A 24,286-nucleotide genomic window follows, 5' to 3' on the forward strand; every position below is an offset into this window, starting at 1 on the left:
AAAGGGTCGACACTCACCTGCGGCAGGACGATGGTTTTAGAGTTGTCGGCCCACACGACCTCCACTTTACTGCTCACATCCACTCTGGACACTTGACCCACAGACGTCTGAGGGGAGAACGACACGCAGAGACAACCATCAACGATCCACCACTCTGCAGCAATACTGATCATATAAGACCTGCATTATTGAGGCTACTCCCCAGAAGCCCCAGGCAGAATTCCTGTTTCCGATTTCAACATTCGAGACATGTCCAGACTCAAAGCTACAGATTTCTATGTCATTTTTGATCATTTAGTACAGGCCTTTGCAGTAAACAAACAGCACAGACTGCACACAAAATGTGGTCGGCAGGGATCAACAACAGAACAACAACTGGTCTGTAAAAAGTTACCCGTTTATGTTCTTAATGATAGAGTTGAGTCTTTTATAAAACAGCAGGAGGAACTCAGTTGCAGATGCTGCTGCTCTATAAACTTGCAAATAATCAGAAAAATCTGTATAAATAATCATGTAATGAGAAACGGATGGTGATGTAAATGTCTAAAACAGTGTTTGCATGGAATTGGAGCCGTTTTAAGACAAACAGGCTCCCCGAACAGCCTCGGTGTTGTTTAACTCTGGGAGGACGGACAGGCTAATAGTTAACCCGTGTGGATTGCTGCAGTCTTAAAACAAAATGTCTGAACTATTCCTTTAAAGCCAGTATCTCACTGGGCTGGGACTGTTGAAGACTAGATGGTGAATCAAAAAGTGTGAGAAAATCTTCAGTAGCGGTCTCACTGACCCAAACCACCAGTAAGCTGTGCAGCTGTGTTTCATGCAGACACATTTAAAAGCCACGCTCTGTTTCTGTGTATTCTGCCCACTTCCGTTAGCACAGTACCTGCCTTGTCCTTCAGCATTCACATCAATACAGCGGGCTTGAGACTCTGTGGCTCGTGTGTGTTAGTTGGTAAAAATAGAATAAATAAAATGCAGCCAGTAGTTGGTGAGGTGAGGGTGCCCCCCCGGCTGGTACTGCTCAATGGGCCGTGGTAAAAGGCCACTACTCTTGTCATAATTTTTACTTATCCGGTGAGACAGGGTTGTGAGCCCTAAGTGGTGTGAAGCGCTCAGCGTTTGCAGGTGTGACCCTCTCCGGAGACAGCGGCAGGTGGGGAGTTTGGCCGGGGGCAGGACACCTGCCAAACGGTAACACAGGTGGAGCTCCGAGAGGAAACTGAAGGGAAGCTCTGCACCGCAGCTGAGACACTGCAGGGTTGTTTCCCCACAAACACTTCGATGCACATTTGGTTTTTCAAGTACAAACACAGAATACAACGTCAAAATACAAATACCGGTACATTACATACAGTAGCAAAAATAAAAAGGTGGCAGCTCAAACACCTTAGAATTACAAAAGCTATATTGAAAATGTTTCAAGATGTGTGATGCCTGTGATAACTCTGCCTGACTGTTTTTGAACATGCTCTATGTGACATAGATGTGGAAGCCCTGAGACTTCCCACACGCCATTCCCAACTTGGCACATCACAGTGACATACTGGCTTAAACACAACATAAACTAAAACAAGAACCGTGTCCATCTTTTATTTATAATAAATATAAAAAGCTCTCAACCAGCAACCAGTTTGAGCAAATTTGTTTAGAAACTGAAAATCGAAAAGGGGAATAAAGTTTTCTTTCCACTGTATGTATTTAAATCAGACCTGGAAAATACTAAAAGCAAATTCTGTACTTTTCCAAACTGCTGAAGACTACATAAACACCCTGTGTATCAGACACAAAGTCAACCTGACAAAACTTCAGACAAGTCAACAAACCTTGATTTACCTCCACAACATATTAAGATTATTACAAAGTTACCAACAGTAGTAGTAAGTTAGGTGTAATATAATGCACATAGCGTTCTCTCCTGTGCATGTTTTAAGCCTTAAGGATTTAGTCTTTCTTGTAGAAAGCTGCTAAAACAGATCCAGGGTTTCTGTCATTTGTTTGTTTCTGAACTAACCAGCATGTCGTCATTTTTGCAGGTCGCATAAAAAAGAAAACGCTAACGTCCTGCTGAGTCTGAACCTCTTTTTACCTCATTCTCGCAGTCGTTCTGTCCGTTCTCAGAGTTCCATATTCTGATGACGATATCAGTGGTGCGAAAGTGGAAATCTGGATGATCGGCGATGTCGTACACGCTGACATCCTCCTCCAAACCACTAACCTGTGTGAACACAAAACAGCGAGTTTCACTCTCTCGTCATGCTTCTGTTTTAAAACTTCTCTGGTGATGTTGTCCCTGACTGACCTCGACGTCGTCACCCGTGGAGTTGAGTTTGATCCACTTCACAACACACGTTCTGGCCTTGTGATCGCCCGACTGGATCACACCGTACACTCCTGGGTCCTGCAGGCCTTCAGCTGCGGGGAGCACAGTTCAGAAAGCAGGAGAAAGAGTCCACAAGGACCTAACACAAATAATTATTAAAAGACGGAGCTGTGAAAACAGGTCACTCACGTCGTTTGTCTACTACGAAGTCCCCGGGGCAGAACTCGTGGCTGTCCAGGTGCTGGATGGGGATGAGGTCGTTGGATCTGATCCCCTTCTCCACCCGCCCGTCCTTCCACATCACGTCAGCTGTGGTTTTTGTAGAAACAACCTCCACCGCCACCCTGAGACAGCGCAAATACAACATTTACATATAGATGGAGTTAAAACAGAGGGGTGTGCTATGAAAGAGGTTCAACAAAGCTGGGCTTTGTTTCTATATAGCCTGACTTGACAAAACCTAAAACTCTGCTAAGAGACAAAAAGGCACCAGCTGATTAGACCAAGTACACTCTGGAGTAAAAACAAAAAAATCCCGACGCCAAAATGACCAGATTTTTCTGCCATACTGTTAAATGCCCTTTTTTTTAAAAGATACCCAAGACAAAGAGTTTGCTTGTGCGTTTGTTTTGACTCCCCTCCGGTCCCACAGAGCGCCGAGCAGCACTCCCTCTCGCCTCCTTGTTGCTCCTTCAGTCAGTCAGTTGTGTTTGATAGCCGAGGGGAGAAGCCCTCTTAAAGAACATTATAAATAAAATGTTGGGAATAAAAAAGGGGTTTAAAATCTGTCCTGTGCAGGAACAAGCTGACAATGTCAACATGTTCACTTGTGTTCTCAGTCTCTTTTTATTTAGGCATTAAAATATGTATTTCCTTCAGCATTATTATTAGTATTAGTACTATACCTATAAAATAATCATTAGGTAATATCTGATATCATTAGTTGGATTTTTGTTTTTTAAATAAAAGCAAATAAATCTTGTGGTGCATTGTATAATTTTTTGTTTTGATACCATGAAACCGTAGTATTTTAGCTCGAGGTTATTATGCTGTCCGTGCCTAGTACAGTGCTGGTTCTGATGCTACTTTTCTTCTTTAGTCCCTGTGAGTGCTCACATAAAAAGGGGTGTTTCATCTGTCTGAAGCCTTTTCTGCTCAAAAAACAAAAACTTCTGCTCACCCCAAGACCTTCATTCATAAAAAACGGCAGGTTTTATTTATGGAAAGACAAGACTATAAAATCCTGACAATAAAAACACAATCAGTACAATCAGGACAGGAGAAAAACGCCACAGCAAACTTGGTTTGAGAAATCAGGAAGTTCTTATTAAAAGTAAACTTTTAACTCTTCACTCAGAGCATTTACTGAACTCTGACTCTGTCCTGTAATCTGCAGATCACTTCTTTACCAAACCACACAAATATTGTGTTAATTAAATATTATCTGACATACAAAGATATAAACCAGTTTAATCTAACATTAACTTTTTAATAAACCTTTCAGCAAATCCAGACAAAATACAAAAACATATCTACATGAATGAAGTTAATTTAACCTCTTGATGAGATCTTATAACCCACATGTTTAGTTTCTGCTTAGTTTTTTCTGTTTTAGTCTGACTGTAGCTTGAAGAGCTCGAAGTGAGGGACTTATGAGCATATCTGAGTTAAAACCTGAGAAGATAGATGGATCTGATTCAGACATTCACCTCCCTATTTAAACATTTCAGCAGAAACACACAGAACTCTCCACAAGGTAAGACGGAAAAGTAACTCGAGGAAATCGTTTCACCTCTTCTTTAGTCTTACAACAAGTTGATAATTACTGTAGGAGACTCACCGACATGCCCTCTGATTTATTACAACATCCATCTGCATTAAAATCTTCTCTTTCCTTATATTTTAATGACCTCATCATTATTCATCTGGTTCTGTTGCATTAACTTTACCCCTTCATGAATAATTGGTTTGTTGTAACCTAACGGTGTGATGAGACATCGGTCGTTAATAAGAAGCTCTGAGGCTTTCCATCTACAGATCAGAGCTCAGAGCCAGGTGGAGAAGGTGGAGGAGTGGGTGAAGGCATTAAAAAGTGACTAATGTGCTCGTGGTAACCCACCGGTCTCCGGGCTTGAACTCGCGGGAGAACTTGGTCCTCTTCTTTTTGTGTTTCCTCTTCAGGTTGCGGATGGAGAGAGGGATGCTCTTCTTGCGGTTGGTTCCCAGGCCGCCGCTCTGAGAGGAGGCTGTGGAGCTCGCCGATGACGTCAGAGAGCTGCAGCCCGAATCAGACACTCCATTTACTTCATTATAAGTGATGTTGTTCAGAATATTACACAATGTCAGAAAGTTTTACATCCCAAGGCATCAACTTTTGATGGATTTTAATGTTTTGCACAACAAAGCACCTTGATTAAAGGGGTAGTTTGAAGGGATAGTTTGTGGAAAGATTATAGACAATATCTTACCTGTTGTGGATAGCTCATTGAATGGCCTCATCTGGAGAAATGGGTTTAAATCTGAGCAGATTGACTAACAGCTAGAACGAGTGGGGTCAATGCTCCCATCTTAAAACAACTCCAATACAAAATATTAATAAGTGATGTCTGAAATTAGTTTATAAACCTTTACAAAACTATAGTGCTTCATTACAGTTATTTCCAGAGGATGCTCTGGTTATGAAGCCCTTGTGCAGCCTGAAAGACTTCCTGCAGAAATTTCTGAATAATTTTGCTTAAAAATCCGTGTAATGCAAAACTGAAGGTGATGTAAAGGTTGTATACTAGCTAATGCTATACTAGCATTAGCTATATCACCATCAGTGTCATGTTAAATTGTTATTTAGGCTAAACTATAAATCAGGCTGATGTAAATCTTTATAAAAAAGTGTTGGCATGAACAACTATGAAAGTTTGAAACTCCAATGGGGTCTTGACCCCTCTTGGATTAGCTATTAGCTCATAAATCTGGTCAGACCCCAAACTGAAGTCGTTCAGAGCCATCTACAGCAGATATTATATTAGCAAGAACACCTGATTTTTATAACCTCATCAAACACAACATATATGGATACCATTAGAGTTTTTAAAGACAAATCAAACATAATTTGAATTTTTAAAATCAGTCTACTGGTTATCAATTTATTGTCAGAAACTGATCCTCAGAATGGGTCTAAATGAATCCAGCTTTTAAACATGCAGCAGTAGAAAGTCCTGTGTTTAACTTCCTGGAGCTCCTGTTCTCACAGCGGGCTGAAGCTGAGGAATCGCTCTGATTGGCTCGAAATCTTCACATTATTCCTTCTTGGATAACACATCAACAAAGCAGTCGAAGGTACCAGCTCTTGTTCGCAATTTTTTTTTAATCTAGGTTATAAAATGTTTGTTTTTTTCTTCATCAGAGTTGAGAAATGAATGAATGAATTAGCTCGATCACTGCCTGACCCAGTTAGCGATAGCGCTACAGTGCATTGTTTATTTAACGGATTAAGAACATGTGGAGGATGGATGGGTAGGGTGGGGACAGGTGGCCTTGTTAATTATAGTTCACATTCTTTCCAAAGAGCTTTGCTTCAAAATGTCCATAATATCTCTTTAGGTTCATATGACAGATTTAAAGTAGGCTCAACATTTAATTATCTTAAGTTTATACAAAAGCACAGAGATACCAAAGCTCAGGTCAGGTAACGTTAGGTGATTTTATGTGAGCTGCAGACCTGTGAGGTAAATCAGAATAATGAAGCTGCCGATCGGCTGCAGAGAAGTTAATCCGACTTCTTTCTTTCACACAGAAAAGAAAAACATCCATGCAACAGTTCCAACAGATCCAGATAAAACACTGATGCAGAGCGACTCAGGAGACTGAGTCAATAAAACTAACAAATCAAGGTTTTCTTTCAGCGATTCCAAATCCTTTTCTATTCAAGCCTTTAAAACGCCTCAAACTTAGCTCTGTTATTTTCATGCTTAACAACCCTCCCATCTGTAATTCTCAGAAGGAAACATTTTATTTTTTATCGTTGTATCATATCTTTTAAATTCACAGGAGGATCTCATTATCAGGCTAGGACACTACAGAAGAGGACAAGAGTGTTTATCTCACCGACATCTGGGAGGAAAGGACCATTAGAGAAGTTGTTAACAGACCTGGTGTCGTCTGTATCCTCTGCAGCCTCGTCATCGGCGTCCTGCTCCCCGTGTTCTGCTGTAGTATCACTGGTGTTCTGGGAGTCCAGTGGGTTCTGCGCGGGCATCACAGGGCCGTTGTTGTTGGGATGAGACTCCGTTTGTGTTTGTGTGTGTTTGTGCTCTCCTGGTAGGAAAACAAAAAGTGTTAGGATTTCAATTAAAAGAACATCAAACTGCACTTTACAGAACAAATCCTGAGTCCTCAGCTCAGCAGAAAACATGCGATGTGTCTTTAATTTGGCTGGAAAGGACAACAACCTCTGTAGTAAAGTTTATATTTCAGTAGCAGCAAATTAACTCAAAGCAGCTTTGTGTGGTTATTTTCACGTCTTTTCACACAATCATCCTCCATCTTCCTGGACAAACATTTTAGAGCTGAAGCATGCTGCACTCCGGCAACATTTCCAGTTAGTCTGTTTTCACCGTACTCAGCCTTACTGGTGGAAAAGACCGACTGATGTTTCACACAAACTGCTTTGGATGCAGCTCAGTTACTGTCGGAGCGACGAAAGCTTAAAACACAACAATTAAAACCCTTTCAGAACAGTTGTTGTTGTTACATATCTGTAAAGATCTATTTTTTTATTAAACCGAGAAAGAATTTAAATAAAAACTTCATATTCAGACCATCTTCACTTTGCAGTTTTGTTATATTGCAACCTAATGCTACAGTCATTTAATTTTTACATCTTTTTTCTCAACAATCTACACTTAGTACTCCACAATGAGAACAGAATTACATTCTGTAAGTTAAAAAACAAACAAACTACAAAACATTTCAATATGTATTCAGATCTTTTGCAACATCACTTGAAGTTTAGCTCAGGTGCCTCCCATTTCTCTTTAGCTCTACACATAAGATTGGAGACTACTTGGGGTAAATTAAATAAATGGACATGATCTGAAAAGACACCCACTTGTCTATAGAAGACCTCCTCATGAACAATCAGGAAAAAAACAAACCAGGAGGTCAAAGAAACAAACAGGATTGTTAAGGCACAGACAAGTGAAAGGCTACAAAAAAACAAAAGATTCAGTTGGACTGAAGGCTCCTCTGAGCTCAGTGGGCTCTTTAATTATCAAATGGAAGAAATTCGGCAAAACTGGGACTCTTCCAAGAGCTGGTGGCCCAGCTACACAGATCGATCTGAGGGAGAGGGGTGATCAAGAACCTGATGGTCCCTCTGAGCTTCAGAGGTCCTGTGTGGAGATGAACTCCACACAGCCACATGGAAACCTCAGGGTGAAACACCTGAAAGCCACTGGAAGGACTCAGATTTTCCCATCTGATGAAACCGAAACTGAAATGTCTGGTCTTGGTTCTGATCATTATATATCTGGAGGAAACCAGACACCGCTCATCAACAGTGAAGCATGGTGGTGGCAGTATCATGCTGTGGGGGTGTTTTTCTGCAGCAGGAAGTATTGAGAGAAAGCTTAATTCAGCAAAGTGCAGCGATATCTTCAATGAAAACCTGTTCCACCGAGCTCAGAATCTCAGACTGGACCAAAGGTTCAGCTTCCAACATGACAGTGACTTAAAACACTCAGAAGTGGCTTAGGTACAACTCTGTGAATGTCCAAGAGTGGCCCTGCCTGAACCCTGACCTGAACTTTATTGAACATCTCTGGAAAGACCTGAAAATGGCTCCACCAATGCTCCCCACCCATCCGGACTGAGCTTGAAAGGAGTTTTGCGTGAAACTGTAACAGCCGCCAACTCAGTCGTAAGTTAAGTAACCGTGATGTTTTATGGGGTACTGAGTGCAGAATGAAAAAAAAATATATATATATTTTCAGTATTAGGCTGCAAGATAACAAATTTGTAAAAGAATGAAGGAGGTCTGAATGGTTTCTGAAGCTGCTGTCATCTCTCTGGGTCTGTTTGGTACCTTGTGAGTCGAAATTTTCCATCTTCTTCCCAGAATCCTTCTTGAACATCCTTTTCAGCTGCAGAAAACATGCAGACGTTAAACGTTTGAAGTTATAATTTGCAAATAAATATGTGAAAAACCAAAAAAGCTTCCAAGCTTCCTTTTAATCGAAGGCACATTGACAAACCTCAAACCATGAACATTTTGCATACAACAGTGAAAATTTAAGAGCTTGTGAGCTTCTACTCCACACTGTAATACATAAAATAAAAAAAATAAATAAACAAACCCACACCTTTCGGGCAACAGGGTCCTCTGGCAGAACGGGGGCCCCCTCGGGTCCATCACAGATGATGCGTGTGGCGTCGCTTTTGGCAGGGAAGACGTAGAGGGCCCTTTCTCCCAGCTGCCTCTGGGTGTGGTCGTAGTAGCCCAGACGTCTCACTCTAAAGACAACCAGGGGAGGTCTTTCCTCAAACACCACAGGACTGATAGGTTTTATGTGTCTTTGTGTGAAACTATGATCTAATAGACTAAAATGTGTTATTTTGGAAAACCTTTACTCAAAATTTTCCTTTTTTTTCTAAATACCTACATATTGAAAATTAAATCCACCAGCACAAGATATAAATTTTGCTCAGTCTATAAGTTATAAGACAGGAGTCGTGACTGTACTGAGGTGAACACAGATGCTGCCTGATGAGGAGAATAACCGTACTGACCTGTGAAGGTTTTCCTGAGAGATGGTGGAGGGAGGTGGATAAACGCTGTCGGAGCCTTTCGGGGAGTAGCTCTTTGTGATCCACGTCACTTTCAACTCCACCACCTTCACCTGCGAGGGGCACAGGTCATCAAATGAGCATTTTAACCCTTTAAGATATCATCATTTATAAAAAAAAAAAAAAAGCTCACTGAAAAGTGTAAAAAAGAAGGAAATAATGGAAATCTTTTCATTTAATCACAAGGTGCATAAAATAAACCAGGAACCAAATGAACCTAAATAGTTTCCTTTCGGCCCCGTGTCTTACCTCTTCTACCACCACTCTGAACTTGCACTTCCTGCTCAGGACAGGTTTGACCCCCGACAGCCACTGTACGTTTGAAAAGACTTTGGCTGGACCGATGAGGACCTGGCCTGGGTAAAAGCCATATGCCTCGTCAAAGAACAAGCCCTGAGAAACAAAACAACAAAAACGTACACCGCAATGAGGATCACGTCAACTAACATGTAAGAAAATTATATGATGAAAAGGGAAAATGTGTAAAATACTGAATAACTGCAAACCTAATTCTGGCTGAATAAGATGAATAAGTTTAAACTCTTGTTATATTTGTTTATGAGGAATGAACTTCCTATAAACCCGTCTTCTTTTTCCTTAACCAAATAATCAGGAAAAACACAGTCTGGATAGTAAAGTTAAACATTTACCAGAAACGACTGGTTAACCCATTTTGAAGGATGTTAGTTTATGCTGTATGATAATGACTTTAATTAGTTAAAAACAGCAAAATAAAGCAGCTTAAATGACATTTGTCCAACCTGATGAACTTCAGTTCACATTTATTAAAGGTTTTCTATGTAATACTGACAAATGCTGATTGTCAGTGATTATAATTATTTGCTTGACAGGCCATAATGTTTAGGCACCTAAAAGCTTCAAAGGAATGCTGTAGTTTTATTTGAAGTGGTTTTATTAGCAAAAACATTAAGTGTTTCATTCCCTGCCAGTCAAAGACGAGGGATTGTTTAACCCAAGCGAAGACAGGAACACAGAGGCCAAGTCCCCGGATGTGTCGCTCTACTCTCATGTTAGACATCCACATCTTGTTCGACCAAGACTTAAACTACCAACAGATACTTTCTTTACAAAAATGACCCTCCTCTCAGCAGACTGTTTATATTATAGTCTTCATGACCACAGATCAGATTCCCTCCACTCGCTGTGCCTCCGATTGGCTCCTTGTGCTGAACTTTTACCCAGTCATCGTTCCTCGTGAGTCATTAGTCACCTGGTCTCCTATATCTGACCCAATCAGATGCAGTGTAGAGCGAATCACGACTTCCTGTTTTTAACCCATGTCCTGTTGGTAATATAGTTTAAATGAAGGGTCTGTAGCTTACACTTGGTGCCACTGACACTGAGTCCCGGCAGGTTTATGAGAAGTGGCGGCACTGAGAACGGGAAAATACCGACCCAATCAAGTGCTGTCCAGAACCGATAACTGTTCTGTGAGGTTGGAGGTCAGATCCTTGAGGCCAGCAGGAACAACTAAATCTCTGCAACTCCCCGTGGCTTTTCTTGTCTTTTAAACCAAAGCCGCTCTTAGTAGTAAAGACATTTTTGGTGAGGAAGGTTCTTTTTCTGAGCAAACCAACTTGGGATATATCAATATGCCAGTTAAAACAGGAGCTGGTTGAATGTGCTGAAATTTACAAAAAGGTTTTCTTTTCTGATCTTTATAAGCTCATAATGCAATGAAGAATGTGTTATCAAGGCAAAGAGATGATTACCTTCTGACAGGAATGTTCTAAGCAGCACTTAGTAGGCCTTATAAACATACTAACTGGGATTTTAGTCAGTTTTAGCCAAATTGACAGATAGGATGATGCTGGTTCATTTTTCAGGGCAGTCTACCAAATACCTCTTTATATTTCTATTACATCTAATATAAAGTACTGTATTTTCCGCACTATAGGGCGCACTGGATTATAAGGCGCACTGTCAATGAATGGTCCATTTTCGAACTTTTGTCATATATAAAAGGCACATTGTCTGCACCTCTTTGTAACTTCGCGTGGACTGTGCTCCATTCAAAATGGACGATTTTGGTGCTCTAGCAGAGCTGGTTCGCCTGTTTCAGCATTTATTTATATGATCCCTCTATGAGAGATCACAAAGATAATCAAACGGTTCAAAACTCACAGAAGAATACTGCACCGACATAAGCGTCAAGTATAAACTCCTTCACCGTGCACGGAGCCCTGAGCGACTATAACTGAGCCTCACTGCTGCAAGCGGTGCAGCTTTGTGGTTCACCAGAGTCATACTAAAACATTACGACTTCCTACATATATAAGTCGCTCCAGATTATAAGGCACACTGTCGTTGTTTGAGAAAACTTAAGGCTTTTAAATGCATCTTATAGTCCGGAAAATACGATGGTACGTTCCAGAGTTTTTCCTATTTATTTAAGGCTGCACAAGAAAACACTTAAAATGTACGAGACAAAGTTTTAACGATAAACTTCAGGAGTTCATCCTCAGACCACTGAAGTCTTAACTCACATCAACAACATCCACCATGGTGTCAGAGCACCTAGATTCTCCTCACTCTGCTGCTGGTTGCTCCAAAGATTTCCTGAATTCTTCATCATAGTCGTCCTAAACGTTTTAGGAAGTTTTTCATCAACCTCGGGCAGAAGCGTCTTATTAAATACACACATTGTAGCTTTGCAGACTATCTGAGCTAAAACTGACTCAAACAGGAGGAAAAAATAAATAAAACTCTCTAAATGAACCTGCTGTTCCATATTCTAATACTGACATTTGTAGAACAAGCAGGTGTTTGTGAGTCCTGTGTGTGGTGACATTCACACGCATCACCTGCATCTGCCTTTATAAATGCTGCTCGTTGTTCCAGCAGGCTTTTTAAATGTCCTCTGAGGCGGAAACAAACTTACTCCTCCAGCAGAAATTGAAAACAAACTGCAGGCAGCTTCAAACCAAACTTTAAAAAAATTACATTAAAAAAAAATACTTAATAGAGTGGTACCACTACATGGTCATTTGGTGGCTGTCAAATCTCTGCAAAGCCAAAACATTCATCAAAATAATCTCTACCAGAGTTTTTAGTTGCTACATGTTTGTCAAAAAGGGAATATAAAAATCCTGGATAATTATTCTCCCCAGATTAGAAAACAAAATTGAATGTAAAAAGCCACTGCACTTACTTTTAGAGCCATGTCATGGAGACACACACAGCTTTAAAAGCATTTTGCCAGAAAACGATCAATAACAAAAGTACCACCAGTGGTAAATAATACACTAGTCAGAAAATCATCAGAGTACTCAATCACAGCATGAACTCCCTCACACAACAATCCTAAATACATGTCTAGAGTTGGAGCACAGACAAGGTGACCTTGAAATCAATAGAGATCACCTTCGACCCGTGAGGTGCCCAGCTTGACATTTCCATGTTAAAGGGTTATCAGTTTAGAAGTCAGACAAGAAACTGTCCACAGACAGAAAGACGAACAGAAGGATGGTCCCATAAAATGTGCCATCTTAGGACGGGCGTATAAAAAAAAAAAATTGATGAAACTACATCCACACAAAGCATGAGCCGCCTTGGTTTCAGGTTCAAATTTGACTTCTTATTTCTCTATATTTTGTTTCCAGTTATCAGTTATTTTAAGAAAAAAAAGAAAACACTCACAAGTTATTAAAGTTAAAGTAACAGAGCAGAACTCCAGGCTACATACCGAATCACTGACATGTGGACAGACATCGTAAAGTTTGGCACCATCTTCCACACTCATGGAGCACCTGGAGGGGGCAGAGAGGAGGGCTGGCTGACATCTGGCAGACCACCACACGGGCTGTAGTACACACTGATTTCACACACAGGTTACCTGGCTCCATTGGACAGCTTCAGGATGATGTGATTGGTCAGGTCGTAGACTTTGCCCAGCCAGAAGTCATAGGCGATGTAGTCTCCATACATAAAAGACTGAAGAGAAAATAAATTCAGTCAGTTTCACATCTTATTTTCCACATCATGACTCTGAAACACTAACACTGCCAAGGTTTCTGATTTAGATCTATGTATGATAGTGAACTTTTATACTTTTTTATACTTTTATATTTTTGGTACCAATCAAAGTAAACTGATTGGTACCAAAAACAAACAATTTGGTTGAAAAACAAAATTACAAAGTAAATTTGAATGATAAAAAGTGTGCTCTTCATTTACTTAAACATAAAAGTCTTGTACAGAAAATACAATCAAACTGCAGGGTTCTTACACATTTCCCATTTCTAAATTCCAGACTTAAACTTTATTGGTAAAAAGACGTAATAAACTGATACATCTAGCTTTGACCCCAAAGCTGCATTAGTACATAAGAGTCCATAAAACGATATAAATGGGTTGATCTTCACATTCCTGGAACAAAGGGGATACAAAAGATGGACAGCAGGAAATAGCAAAATTTATTTTAAAAAAAAAACAAAAAAGAATTAGTAGTACTAGGATGACCTGCGGGGGACAGGATGCTAGTGTCATGATGGTGGTGGTGGATACTTGAATGGAAAAAAATCTTAGCTTACTGATGAATTCAAGGAGTGTTTTTGCTTAAAATGCCTGACCCAACTCTTTACACATTTGTAATATAAAAATGATAACAAAATTGTAAGTACACTGGCCTTTCAGCCATTTTCCGTCGTACCCAGATGTGCTGCAGGTCGTTGCTGTTGACTGGATACAGAACGCAGTTTGTTCCCACCAACTTCACTGCACACTCAATGTCAATGTTGGTCACAATACCACACTGGTTGTCCTGAAACACAACACAGACACACATTGTTTGTGTTATGTTATCATCTACATTATCCTGGAAACTAGCAGAACACTAACAGAACGCTTCCAAATATTGACACAGCTCTGCTCTGATTGCTCGTTATTTAGCATTAGGTCAGCTGAAATGAAAAATTCAAAGAAAGAACCTCACTGGATGCAACATTAGCAAAATAGGGCCTGAGGGCCGAAAGTGGCCCATAGACAGTCTCCATCAGGCCTTCAGTGTCCTTAAAGACAAACAAAACTTCAAATAAATTAATTAAATGCTGGTTTGCATGAAAGAATCATGAGATAAATAAAAACACAGACTAAACAACCTAACAAACATTTTGAGCTAAAATAGACCTAGAGTTTCGGTCCACTGATTAGTAAGGTCAAAGGTCAGACTGGCAGAATCATACTAAAGATCGATGCTGTAAAAAAAAAAAAAGTATTTTTCTCTAAATGGTGCATCCTTTAGCCGTAATTTGCCAGTCTACAGGCAGTCATTTTGAAATGCCAAGAAAAGTATTGGTGTATTCAAAAACAATTTTGCTAAAACTTTATCAGAAAAGGCAAAAAAAAAAATACTGGCTACATGCTGTTATTAACAGAGCAAGCCTGTTTTTTGACAAAGTTAGAAAGACAATAGTTTATTTAATATATACTTGAGTTAGGAACCATTCATTACCTGTTTTAACTCAATACATCTCTAATTAAACATGACCCTCTGATAACATCTGACAAAGTACAGAAGCCAAGAGAGAACATATTTATAAATTTATTTTCATGACATTACCAGCATTTAGGCTCTTTATTCTCAATATCTAAGGATAATGAAGCATTTTTCTTGAGTTCCTGGGGTAATTCATCTTTTAATTTCTATTTAGAAGAAACTAGAAACAGCTTCAAAATCCCAATTAAACAAGAGGAGGATTTCCTGATCAGAAATCAGAAAGGACAGACTGGGAACTGATTTAAGGAAAACTAATTTTGATGATTTTTAAACATTTTATTAAGGATGACCATTTGTTTTTTCTTAAACTAGGAGTAAGAAATGATTTTGAATCATTTCATGTATCATCTTGATAAGTGATTATCTCACAAATAGCCCCTATTATAATTAGCAAAAGATTCATTTTAAATGATCTAATATTTGCCCATAATTGTGGAATAGTTTGGGGTTTTTTTTACTAGAAATATCCATCCCCAATCATGACTGCATAGGACTGAACAGTGAATTTGATTTATTAGGTGCTAAAAGGGAAAACTAAGCTTTAGTACAGGGGTGTCAACCTGTGATAATGTTCCTGTCATGTGTGATGCAGCAAACATAACACAGCTCTGAACAGGGAGAACAACAAGGGCCAAAAAAAGACTAAATGGAAAAGACTCAGAGGTGAAAGAGTTAAATCGAGGACTTCACTTACACTGGAGTTGTTCCGTCGCACAATGTCTCGAATGACAATTGACCGATCTTCTAGTTTCAGCTGTAAAAGAAGAAACACACAAAAAAGCAAAGATGGTTGTTAACAAACCTGTGTGACTGCATCTTTAAGATGTGTTCCTGAAAAAGAAAATCTGCTGAGTGTCTGATCCTAAAACTGGATCATTATTTTCTGAGAAGCCTGCACATCTCTAATGAACCCTGGAGAAGAATCTAACTCCAGCGGCCACTGCACAAATCTTTTCACAATTAGCTGCTGATGACAGCAGAGCTGATTTGATTCGTCACGTCCTTCCTTGCAACATGCAGGCTCAGGCATTTATTGCCCCCTGACAGGGGAGAAACGGTTCTGTTGCTCAAAAACACATTTCACTGAGCCAAGCAGCAGGAGCTGAGGAGGTCAGCAAACATATTTACACATTTAATTATTAATCATCTCACTGAAATTTAAATGTGACTGAGCTTTACAGCAATGGCAGAGACAGTTTGATGGAGACGGAGGAGGAATGTGCCGCGTTGGGAGGACAGAAGTCTTCTTCCTGGAAACTCAATATTGCTGTCTCACTATAAGACTGGATGCCATTATTAACATTGAATGCAGCTCTGAATTACAGAAGAAAAACACAAATGTTTATGGTAAATATAAAGACATAAATATGGCATTTTACAGACTTACATTAATCCTAATGTCAACAATAATAATCCTACATTTATGTTTGCCTATGTGAGCTTATTTGCACGTGTCAGTGTCAAGCATGAAAGCAGCACTTTGGGGATTTAACTAGCATTAAATAGCACAATCCTTTAAATTGATGCTGCTTATTGCAACCTCCTGTTCCATCCACAAAACAGACAGTATTTTTTACATTATTATAAGATCTCAGGGTGTTGTAATTGACAGCATGAAAGCTTCAAACACAACTAAACAAGTCCTTCTGGTTTTCAATAGCTGCTGCTTTCTTTACATGAACTTTGACCTCAACATGGAGGGTTTTTTTTTACCTGACGAACTTGAACCAAAGACTAAATAAAGATGGTTGACAATCTTTCGTTGTACAAAGGTGAAGCCATGATGTCCCATTTACGGGCGCTGCCATATTGAATTTTTTTTAGAGCCAGACTCTGTGCTCTCCTGATGTGTGGCTGCCGACACACCCTCACACAATTATACAAAATACAAATACAAAAAAACATAAATGGAACAAAATGATGCCTTTGTGTGTCTGATAGTTCTTGTTACTGAGTTTCATGCATCTGGTTTGGGGCGTGATAGGTGCAATTGTGCTATTAGGAATAAAATTAAAGAAAAAACAAAGTTTTAGACAACCATGTGTTTGGTAGCATACACTATGTAGGGAATTAAAAAGTGATTAGTATAAGAAAACGTATCCACAGCAGCTGTTCAACAGATAGACTACCACCTGCAGCAACTTCAGGGACAGGGAAGTCCATTATAATGAAGATCACACCAACTGCCTGACAGTGAAACTCATTTTTATATTTTATATTTTTTTATTTTCTTCTGTTCATGATTGTATAACCATCCAAGTCGCTTTGAACTCAGACAGCCGAGAAACTCCACCTCAGTTCATTCAGGGGGCACAAGATTTACACTGCTGCACGTAAACTGGGTCACTATGATGAGGTGCAGCCGACAGTAAACATATGGAGAATAAAATGATGAAATGAAAAACAAAACAAAACAAAAAAAAAATGGGGGGGACGCCTATGTGTGAAGGGTCTGTTGTCAGTCTCCAGGCCTCGGGACAGGATGCCACTGAGTTTGGGCTCCGACAGACAGAAACAGAGAAGGATGTAATTAGGAGAAAAGAGAGCAGAGAACTAAAAACACACAGTTGAATTTTAAGTATTCCCTCAGAGGCTGAGGGTGCTTTTTGAGATTTTACCATGCTGGAGAAAAAAAAACCAAAACCAAAACACAGTGACAAGGGAAGGCTTGTGTTTCAACCACAGAGGCAGAGGTATAAATGAGAGCCGCTGAAGTTCATTAAACACACATCACAGCGTCAGAACATACAGAATTATATGCTTTTTTGTTTATAAGTAACAGGACATTGTTTCATTTAGAGCTACAATAATAAAATAACTTCATAAACCATTATTTGAAGATTTGAAAGCTTGGAGAAATCAGGCTGAAGGATTTAACAAAAACAAATGAAGTGAAGATCTGAATGGTTTCATCTGAAGACATTACAGCTTCACTAATAACTATTTGTTGACTTTTTTTTCTTTTAGCTCATATCTTAAAGGCATAGTTCAGACAGTTAGAAATGGGGTTTCTGTGGAAAAGTTACAAACAGTTATTTTACCTGTTGTAGATGGCTCTTTGAATGACCTCAGTTTGGAGAAAAGAGTTGAACTCTAAACTAATGAAGCTGGGACCAAAGTTATTGCTGTCTTTAGTGGTTCATGCTTAAGCTATGCTTCATGCTATTTTATAAACCTTTACTTCACTGTTAGTTTCACATGACATGGTTACTTCCAAGTGCACGTTGAAGAAGTGTCAACTAGCTGTAGCACTTCCTGTGCAGCCTGGGGCACATCCAGCAGGAAATTCACAACATTTCTGCCAAAATAACAGTGTACTATATAACTGACTGGGATGTTAAGGTTTAAATAATAGCATCTACATGAATACCATGAGATTTTTTAAAATATATAAAAAAATTTAAGATGCCAAAATAGTTTGGAGGTGCATTCCCTCAGACCAGCTAATATTAGCCCATTATTGTGGTCCAGGAGGTGCCACTTCTAAAGCTGATGTCACCACCTTAAAACCGCTCTGAACTTTATAATTTATGGTGGTTCACGCAAATGCTAATATGTAAACTTTTACATCCCAGTCAGCTTTATATTACACTGTTTCTTGGCACAAATCAAGATCCATAGGAATATAATGGTCAAATCATTAAGATATTCCTGACCCAGCCTGAAAATAACCAAAGACTTCCATGTAAATAAATGTAAATCTAAAGCTGGTGTAAAGGTTTATGAGTGTCTGCATGAACTGCTATGAAATTTTACAGACTTGCTGTTATTGTAAAATGACTTCAATCTACTTTGGTCTTGGACATATTTGAACTAGCTGCTAGTTATCCATCCTGTCAGAAATAAACTAATTCTCCAAGCTGTGGTCTTTCAAGAGCCGTCTACAACAGATAAGATGATAACTGTTCATAACTTTTCCACAGAACCCCAAATTGTTCATAATATCCCTTTAAACTGTAAATTCTGCCTTTGGGTCACAATGCTCCAGTTATACCTCCATTTCCATTCAGTCGTGTCAAAGCACAAGTTGCAAAAATATCTTTGAATCATTTTGTATTTTACCAACATTTTAAATAAAATCAGAAGAATTTGCCATTGAATGTTTCTGCATTAACCTCTGAGGCCAGACATGTAATATTAAAAATAAGAAAAAGGTAGAAATAAATCCTCCCATAAAAAGTAAAAATGAAAAGAAAAAAAATTTCAGCATTTTGTGATTCTGCTATTTTCTCCTGCAATCAAGAACACACACTCCTGGGTTCTTGGCAGTACCTGTGTCATTGTAACCTTACTCATCTTACTTCTGGGAGAGGAAGAGTGTGTGTGTGTGTGTGTGTGTGTTTATTTAAAGAGAACAGGATCGATCGGTCGCCATGTCCCCTTGTAATCTATTAGTCAACAACTCTGTGTCTCCACAGCTTGTTGTTTGAACACACAGAGCGCACCCATCGACTCATCTGCCTGCTCGTCTAAATTTTTTAACTGCGAGAAGCTCAAAGCGCTTTTGGGGACAGGCACACACGCTCGCAGCTCTTCTTCATTAATATTCTTTCAGTGCATCATGCTGCAGTGCGCTACTATAGTAACACATTTCCTCACAGTTACAGACACAGAAATCTGCAGGATTTAGTTCAGCGTAAAAGAAAAAAAAGAAAAAGAATACGACAATGCTACGCCAGAGCAGATCCTCACTGACCACTGAGGACAACTCAAGTTACAGGTCAGGTGGTTCCAAGCAGCATGATCTGTTTTTGTAAAATTACATACAACAAACAGATAAATTGCTTTCCAACTACCATTTAGACTGTTCCTGACTCTAGTATGAAGCAGCAAGCAGTGACAGTGATTACTCCAGGAAATGTCACAACAGAAGGAGGGAATCCCACTGATAAGGCTGCTCAATTACACTTTATAATAGAGAGGTGTTGCCTGGGATTACTGCTGAAAACTGCTGTCTAGAAGACTGTGCGAGTATATTCAAATGGAATTAATCCTGCCGTCTTAGTATTATTTAAAGCCAGTTTATGACTCCAGGAATCAGCATAGGGCCCCACCTTCCACCTCCATTTGGATCACCCGACTTCAACTTCTCTCCCCCAGGCAGTGGGCCCATGTTGGGGTTGTGTCTTGTAGCTAAAGAAGCTGATAAGAGTCAGCTCCTTAAAGTCTGATGCCGTGATTCTCAACGTGAAAAAGATGGAATGCTCCCTTTGGGTCAGAGGTGAGTCTTTGAAGCAAAGGAGTTCAAGTATCTGGGAGTCTTGTTTACGAGTGATGGTAGGATGGAGCGAGAAGTGGACCAACAGGATGGGATCTTGTCTGAAGCAATACTGGAATTGCTTCGGTGTGTTGTGCTGAAGAAAGAGCAGAGTCAAAAGACAAAGCTCTTGATTTGGTGGTCCGTCTTCAGTTCAACCATTGATTATGGTCATGAGGTATAGTTTGCGACCAAAAGAACGAGATTCTGGATGCAAACAGCTGAAATGAGCTTTCTCAATAGAGGTGGTCAGACTCAGCCTTAGAGGACCTGCATCAGGAGGGGGAGCTCAGACTGGAGCCGCTGCTCCTCTGCATCACAAAGAGTCAGCTGAGGTGTATTTGGGCATCCAATTAGGGTGCCTCCCTTTGGAGGTTTTCTGACCATGTCCCACTGGGAGAAGAGTTTGGAGCGGAACCAGAACTCGCTGGAGGAACTATGTATCCTTCCTGACCTGGGAACACCTTAGGACCCCCAGGAGGAGCTGGAGAGTGTCACTGGGGAAAGGGATGTCTGGGTTTCCGTCCTGGGCCAGATGTCTCAGTGATCTGACCATCGACTAAATTGAAATTAATACTTTTCAAAAGATTTTGCAGACTTCACAGTAAAGTACCATCTCTGCTGTTCTTGTATTATTTCAAGTAACTTACAAGAAAAGTTATCCTTGTCTGCCATTTAATGAGCAAAGCCAGATATGTTTTAATTACACGTAAAAAAAAAAAGGAACAAATAGATTCTGTTTGGATCTAAGTGTTGTTGATCTGCCTGCAGGAATGTTAGACATGAGTGACAAAAATCTATTTTGCTTTACTGCCAACAGACTTTCATTTTTACGTTGAAACGAAGATGACAACTGCACCGAGTGTTATTTTTAGGTTACTGAATCTTAATGCGGCTAGAGCTGAGGCAGCAGACCCAGTGGAGCACCGGGGAAAACAGTAACCTGAGGATGAGCCGAGAGTTTGGCAGCCGTGGATTGTTTGGATGTCAAGCGAGATGACAATGAGGCGCAGTTAATTAAAGAGCTTCTCTTTGTTTCTGACTCAATGCAGGCAGCTCCTTCAGGCATCTTTAAATCTTTGAAATCTGTCTCTGCATCAATGCTGCAGAAGTGATTTATGAAAACTATAAACTATAATACTCGAACGGCGACGCTTACTCGGTCAAACATATCTAAAAGCAACACATACTGTTTTTGTGGTGAATGCTGCTGAAACTCCTGCAGTGACGGGAAGAACGAAGGCAACAGAGCGGCGGTGGCCTCTGACATGTAAAAGAAAAGAAACATATGTGTCGCATCTCCCTCTGAGATGAAGACGAGCTGGGCTGCCTCTCCATCCAGGCTGATAAGGCAGAATGGTCCAGATTGATTACAAGAATCAATGGAGGACACAATCTGCTGCGAGTTCTCAGCCTAATTAACTCAAATCATGATTCAGGTGCAGCACAAAGAGTAAGGAGAGAGACTGCAGGGGACTGCAGCTCAGGGCCACGCCCATTCGCTTAGGCAGCTTTTCACTTGGGGATTACTAGTTATTCACTCTTATCTTCGACAGGTGGACATGCTGAATTTCACTCTACAGATAGCCCTATGAAGGTAAATGGTAAAATTTCACCCACAAAGACTGCTAAAAATCAATATGATAACAAAAGTGGAGTCACTCTGACGCGCTGCGTTCAACGTCAGAATAATTACATTTGTTACATGTCTAGAAATTGAAAATTTCTTCAGTTTAATTGGAGAGTCAAACAGAATGTTTTAGCGAGATATATTTTGCCTATCAGTGTGTTCAAAAGTAGTTTGTGATAACAAAATATTTTAAGTTTTACAAAACCCACCAAAGAGTAATAATTGTTTCTCAGTCACAACACTGCAGATGAAATGTCTCATTTGTAATCAAAGGCCTGGTATTCCTTGAATGAATGCATATCGCCCTCCACCTTTCATGCCAGAGTTTTCTGATGAGAAATGACAGAGCTGTAGCCGATTGGTCAATCCTTAAAGATAGTGTTACGCACAATCTATTTAATACAATAAGTTCTTGCAAAATCTCTGAGTATGCGTTGAGGATGACTCTCAGCCACTATAAAATTTGGCTGACTTCAGAATTAAAGCAGTTGCAGATGTACAGCCAGTGATTACTTTCTGAGAGTTTCACTAAAATCTGTCCAGTGGTTTATGAGATATTTTGCTAACAAGATAAAGATTTATGCCAAACTGTTAGGCAAAAATCTCTCAAATGTTCTCAAATACTCTCAGCTACTACCACGCCAAACCGTAGCTCAATATCTGTAAAACAGACCAAGTTGGGGCCATTTTTGTGTTGGCTGAAGTCATTTAGCTGCAGCAGCCATCTTGGTTTGGAATGAGTACAAAAATCCAGTGAATACTTTGTAAAAAAAAAAATTTTTTTTAACTTGTCTACAGGTTCATGAGATATTTTGATAAAAGACAAGCAAAAACATTTTTGCCAGCCTTTCAATCAAAGCGTCCTATACTGTAGCTAATTAAGCTACACACACAGAGTGATGTTGCTGCAGAGACAGACTTTTTTTTTTTTTAAACAGGCATTTTGCTGTATCACTGTAAAAGACATGTTGAAGATGAAACCCCCTCTGGTCTCTTGTGGGCTCTGAGGTGGTCTCTTATGCTTGAAGCTGCCCTAATATTATGTTGACAATAGGTTTTTGATTTATTGCACAGCCCTACTTCCAGCCTTGTCCCTGTCCTGTCCTGGAACATCATTCTGAAACTGGTCCACTATTTTTAGACAGTTTTTCACAGACCAGTGAACCTCTACCCATCTTTATTTCTAAGACATTAAGCCTCTTTTAAATGCTCCTTTATACCCAGTCCCCCTAATGACCTGTTGTCAATCAACCTAATTAATTGCAAAATGCTCTTCCAGATTTGTTTCATTCATACCACTTACTTTTACAGCCTTTTGTTTGCCTAAAATGGTACCATTTCTTAGTTTAAGCATTTGATATGTGATATATGCTCTTTTTTGTATGCATTTAACAAGTATGCATTTATGAAACTTGCAAATCATTGCATTTTATTTTTATTTACATTTTACACAACATTCCAACCTTTTTAGAATTGGGGTTATAATTACTGTATGTTTAATATAACAAAACTATGGTTTGCAAAACAGCTTCCAAATGCATCTCATTAAAACAATTGTCAGCTACTCCATTAACTTGTATGGAGTTTATATCAATGCCCGTTTGCTTTCTGGTTGACCAACATGTTGCACTGACTGAACAAAATGGAGAACCATTGTCTCATGAGACAATGACAAAAGACTGCAGCAAACTGTCCATCTGATGGTTTGTTGAATTATTTTTCTATCTTTTACAAAAATAAAGTTACACGAAGATGCACTTCTGTAAATGTCACAAAGCAAAAGAACGATTACTTATTGGGTACAAATCCTTTTAAAACAGACTTGAATTCATCTTCACGCTGCAATACCTTTGTGCCTCCTGGTGCCTGACTGAAGCCTATTGATTGGAACACACAGGAAGTATGCACAGCTCTATTAAAAAGAGAGCAAGCACAAGGCCTTTTACCCACTGAGTCCACAGGGAATGATGAGAGCACTCATAGCACTGAGCATCTATTACAAAGAAATCTCCTGGCTGTGTAACTCAAGAGATGAAACAAAAAAGGACCAACAGAAAAACAGAAAAATGGGCAGAACCCACTACAGACTGTAAGATGGTTCTGAATGATAAAAAAAGGTTAAAAATTAATATGGTGGGCAAGATTAGGACAAAAAGAAGCAGAAAATATAGAAAAAAAGAGAAATGCACAAGAAGGATATTTATAAAGATGAAAAATGGAAAACGTGATGGTGGTGATATGGGCTAAGGTGGAAGATGTGTGACGGTGGAGAAAATGAAGACGAGCCATGAGCACTGTGTAGATGAGACAGCAGTCAGTCCAACAAGTGGAAGATCAAAGATTGATCCCAGCAGGGAGATGGAGAGCGAGGAAACAAGAAAATCAAGAGCCAGGAATAGACAAGAGTGCAGCAAACAGAGCTGGTAGTGAGATGGAGAAAAGAAGTTTGGGAGGGGCCAGAGTTGGACAGACAGGGAGCTCCGTTGTCTCCCCACTGGGCAGGACTAATGCTGCAGAGGAAAAAGGGAGGATGAGGAGATGAAAGAGGAGGAGAAAGGGAAAAGGAGAGAAGGCAAGTCACTTCACTACATACTCCCAGTGTGTGCGTGTTCTGTGTAGAGGGAGAAAGATCCATTATCCCAGGAGCTGGACAACTGGACAGTCAGCACCACATTACATCAGTACAGTTTAACAGCAGCCTGCTCCACACTGGGGGGG

The 24,286-nt window shown here is 39.8% G+C and overlaps 1 protein-coding gene across 2 annotated transcripts in view; it reads right to left on the reverse strand.

Annotated features, from left to right (window-relative positions):
* Positions 1 to 24,286, reverse strand: part of ube2o (ubiquitin-conjugating enzyme E2O) — a 50,113-nt gene that overhangs the window by 8,579 nt on the left and 17,248 nt on the right. For both annotated transcript variants that reach the window (XM_025010993.2, XM_025010992.2), the window contains exons 2-15: positions 15,376 to 15,435; positions 13,836 to 13,946; positions 13,020 to 13,117; positions 12,870 to 12,933; positions 9,413 to 9,556; positions 9,107 to 9,216; positions 8,680 to 8,830; positions 8,403 to 8,460; positions 6,469 to 6,634; positions 4,443 to 4,598; positions 2,513 to 2,667; positions 2,303 to 2,415; positions 2,090 to 2,218; positions 18 to 107 (exon numbers count right to left, since the gene is read on the reverse strand). In XM_025010993.2, the coding sequence (XP_024866761.1) occupies positions 18 to 107; positions 2,090 to 2,218; positions 2,303 to 2,415; positions 2,513 to 2,667; positions 4,443 to 4,598; positions 6,469 to 6,634; positions 8,403 to 8,460; positions 8,680 to 8,830; positions 9,107 to 9,216; positions 9,413 to 9,556; positions 12,870 to 12,933; positions 13,020 to 13,117; positions 13,836 to 13,946; positions 15,376 to 15,435 (1,605 nt within the window). The remainder of the gene's footprint in view (positions 1 to 17; positions 108 to 2,089; positions 2,219 to 2,302; positions 2,416 to 2,512; positions 2,668 to 4,442; positions 4,599 to 6,468; positions 6,635 to 8,402; positions 8,461 to 8,679; positions 8,831 to 9,106; positions 9,217 to 9,412; positions 9,557 to 12,869; positions 12,934 to 13,019; positions 13,118 to 13,835; positions 13,947 to 15,375; positions 15,436 to 24,286) is intronic.

The sequence above is a fragment of the Kryptolebias marmoratus genome, linkage group LG3, assembly GCF_001649575.2.
Source record: "Kryptolebias marmoratus isolate JLee-2015 linkage group LG3, ASM164957v2, whole genome shotgun sequence".
NCBI classification, from domain to species: Eukaryota; Metazoa; Chordata; class Actinopteri; order Cyprinodontiformes; family Rivulidae; genus Kryptolebias; species Kryptolebias marmoratus.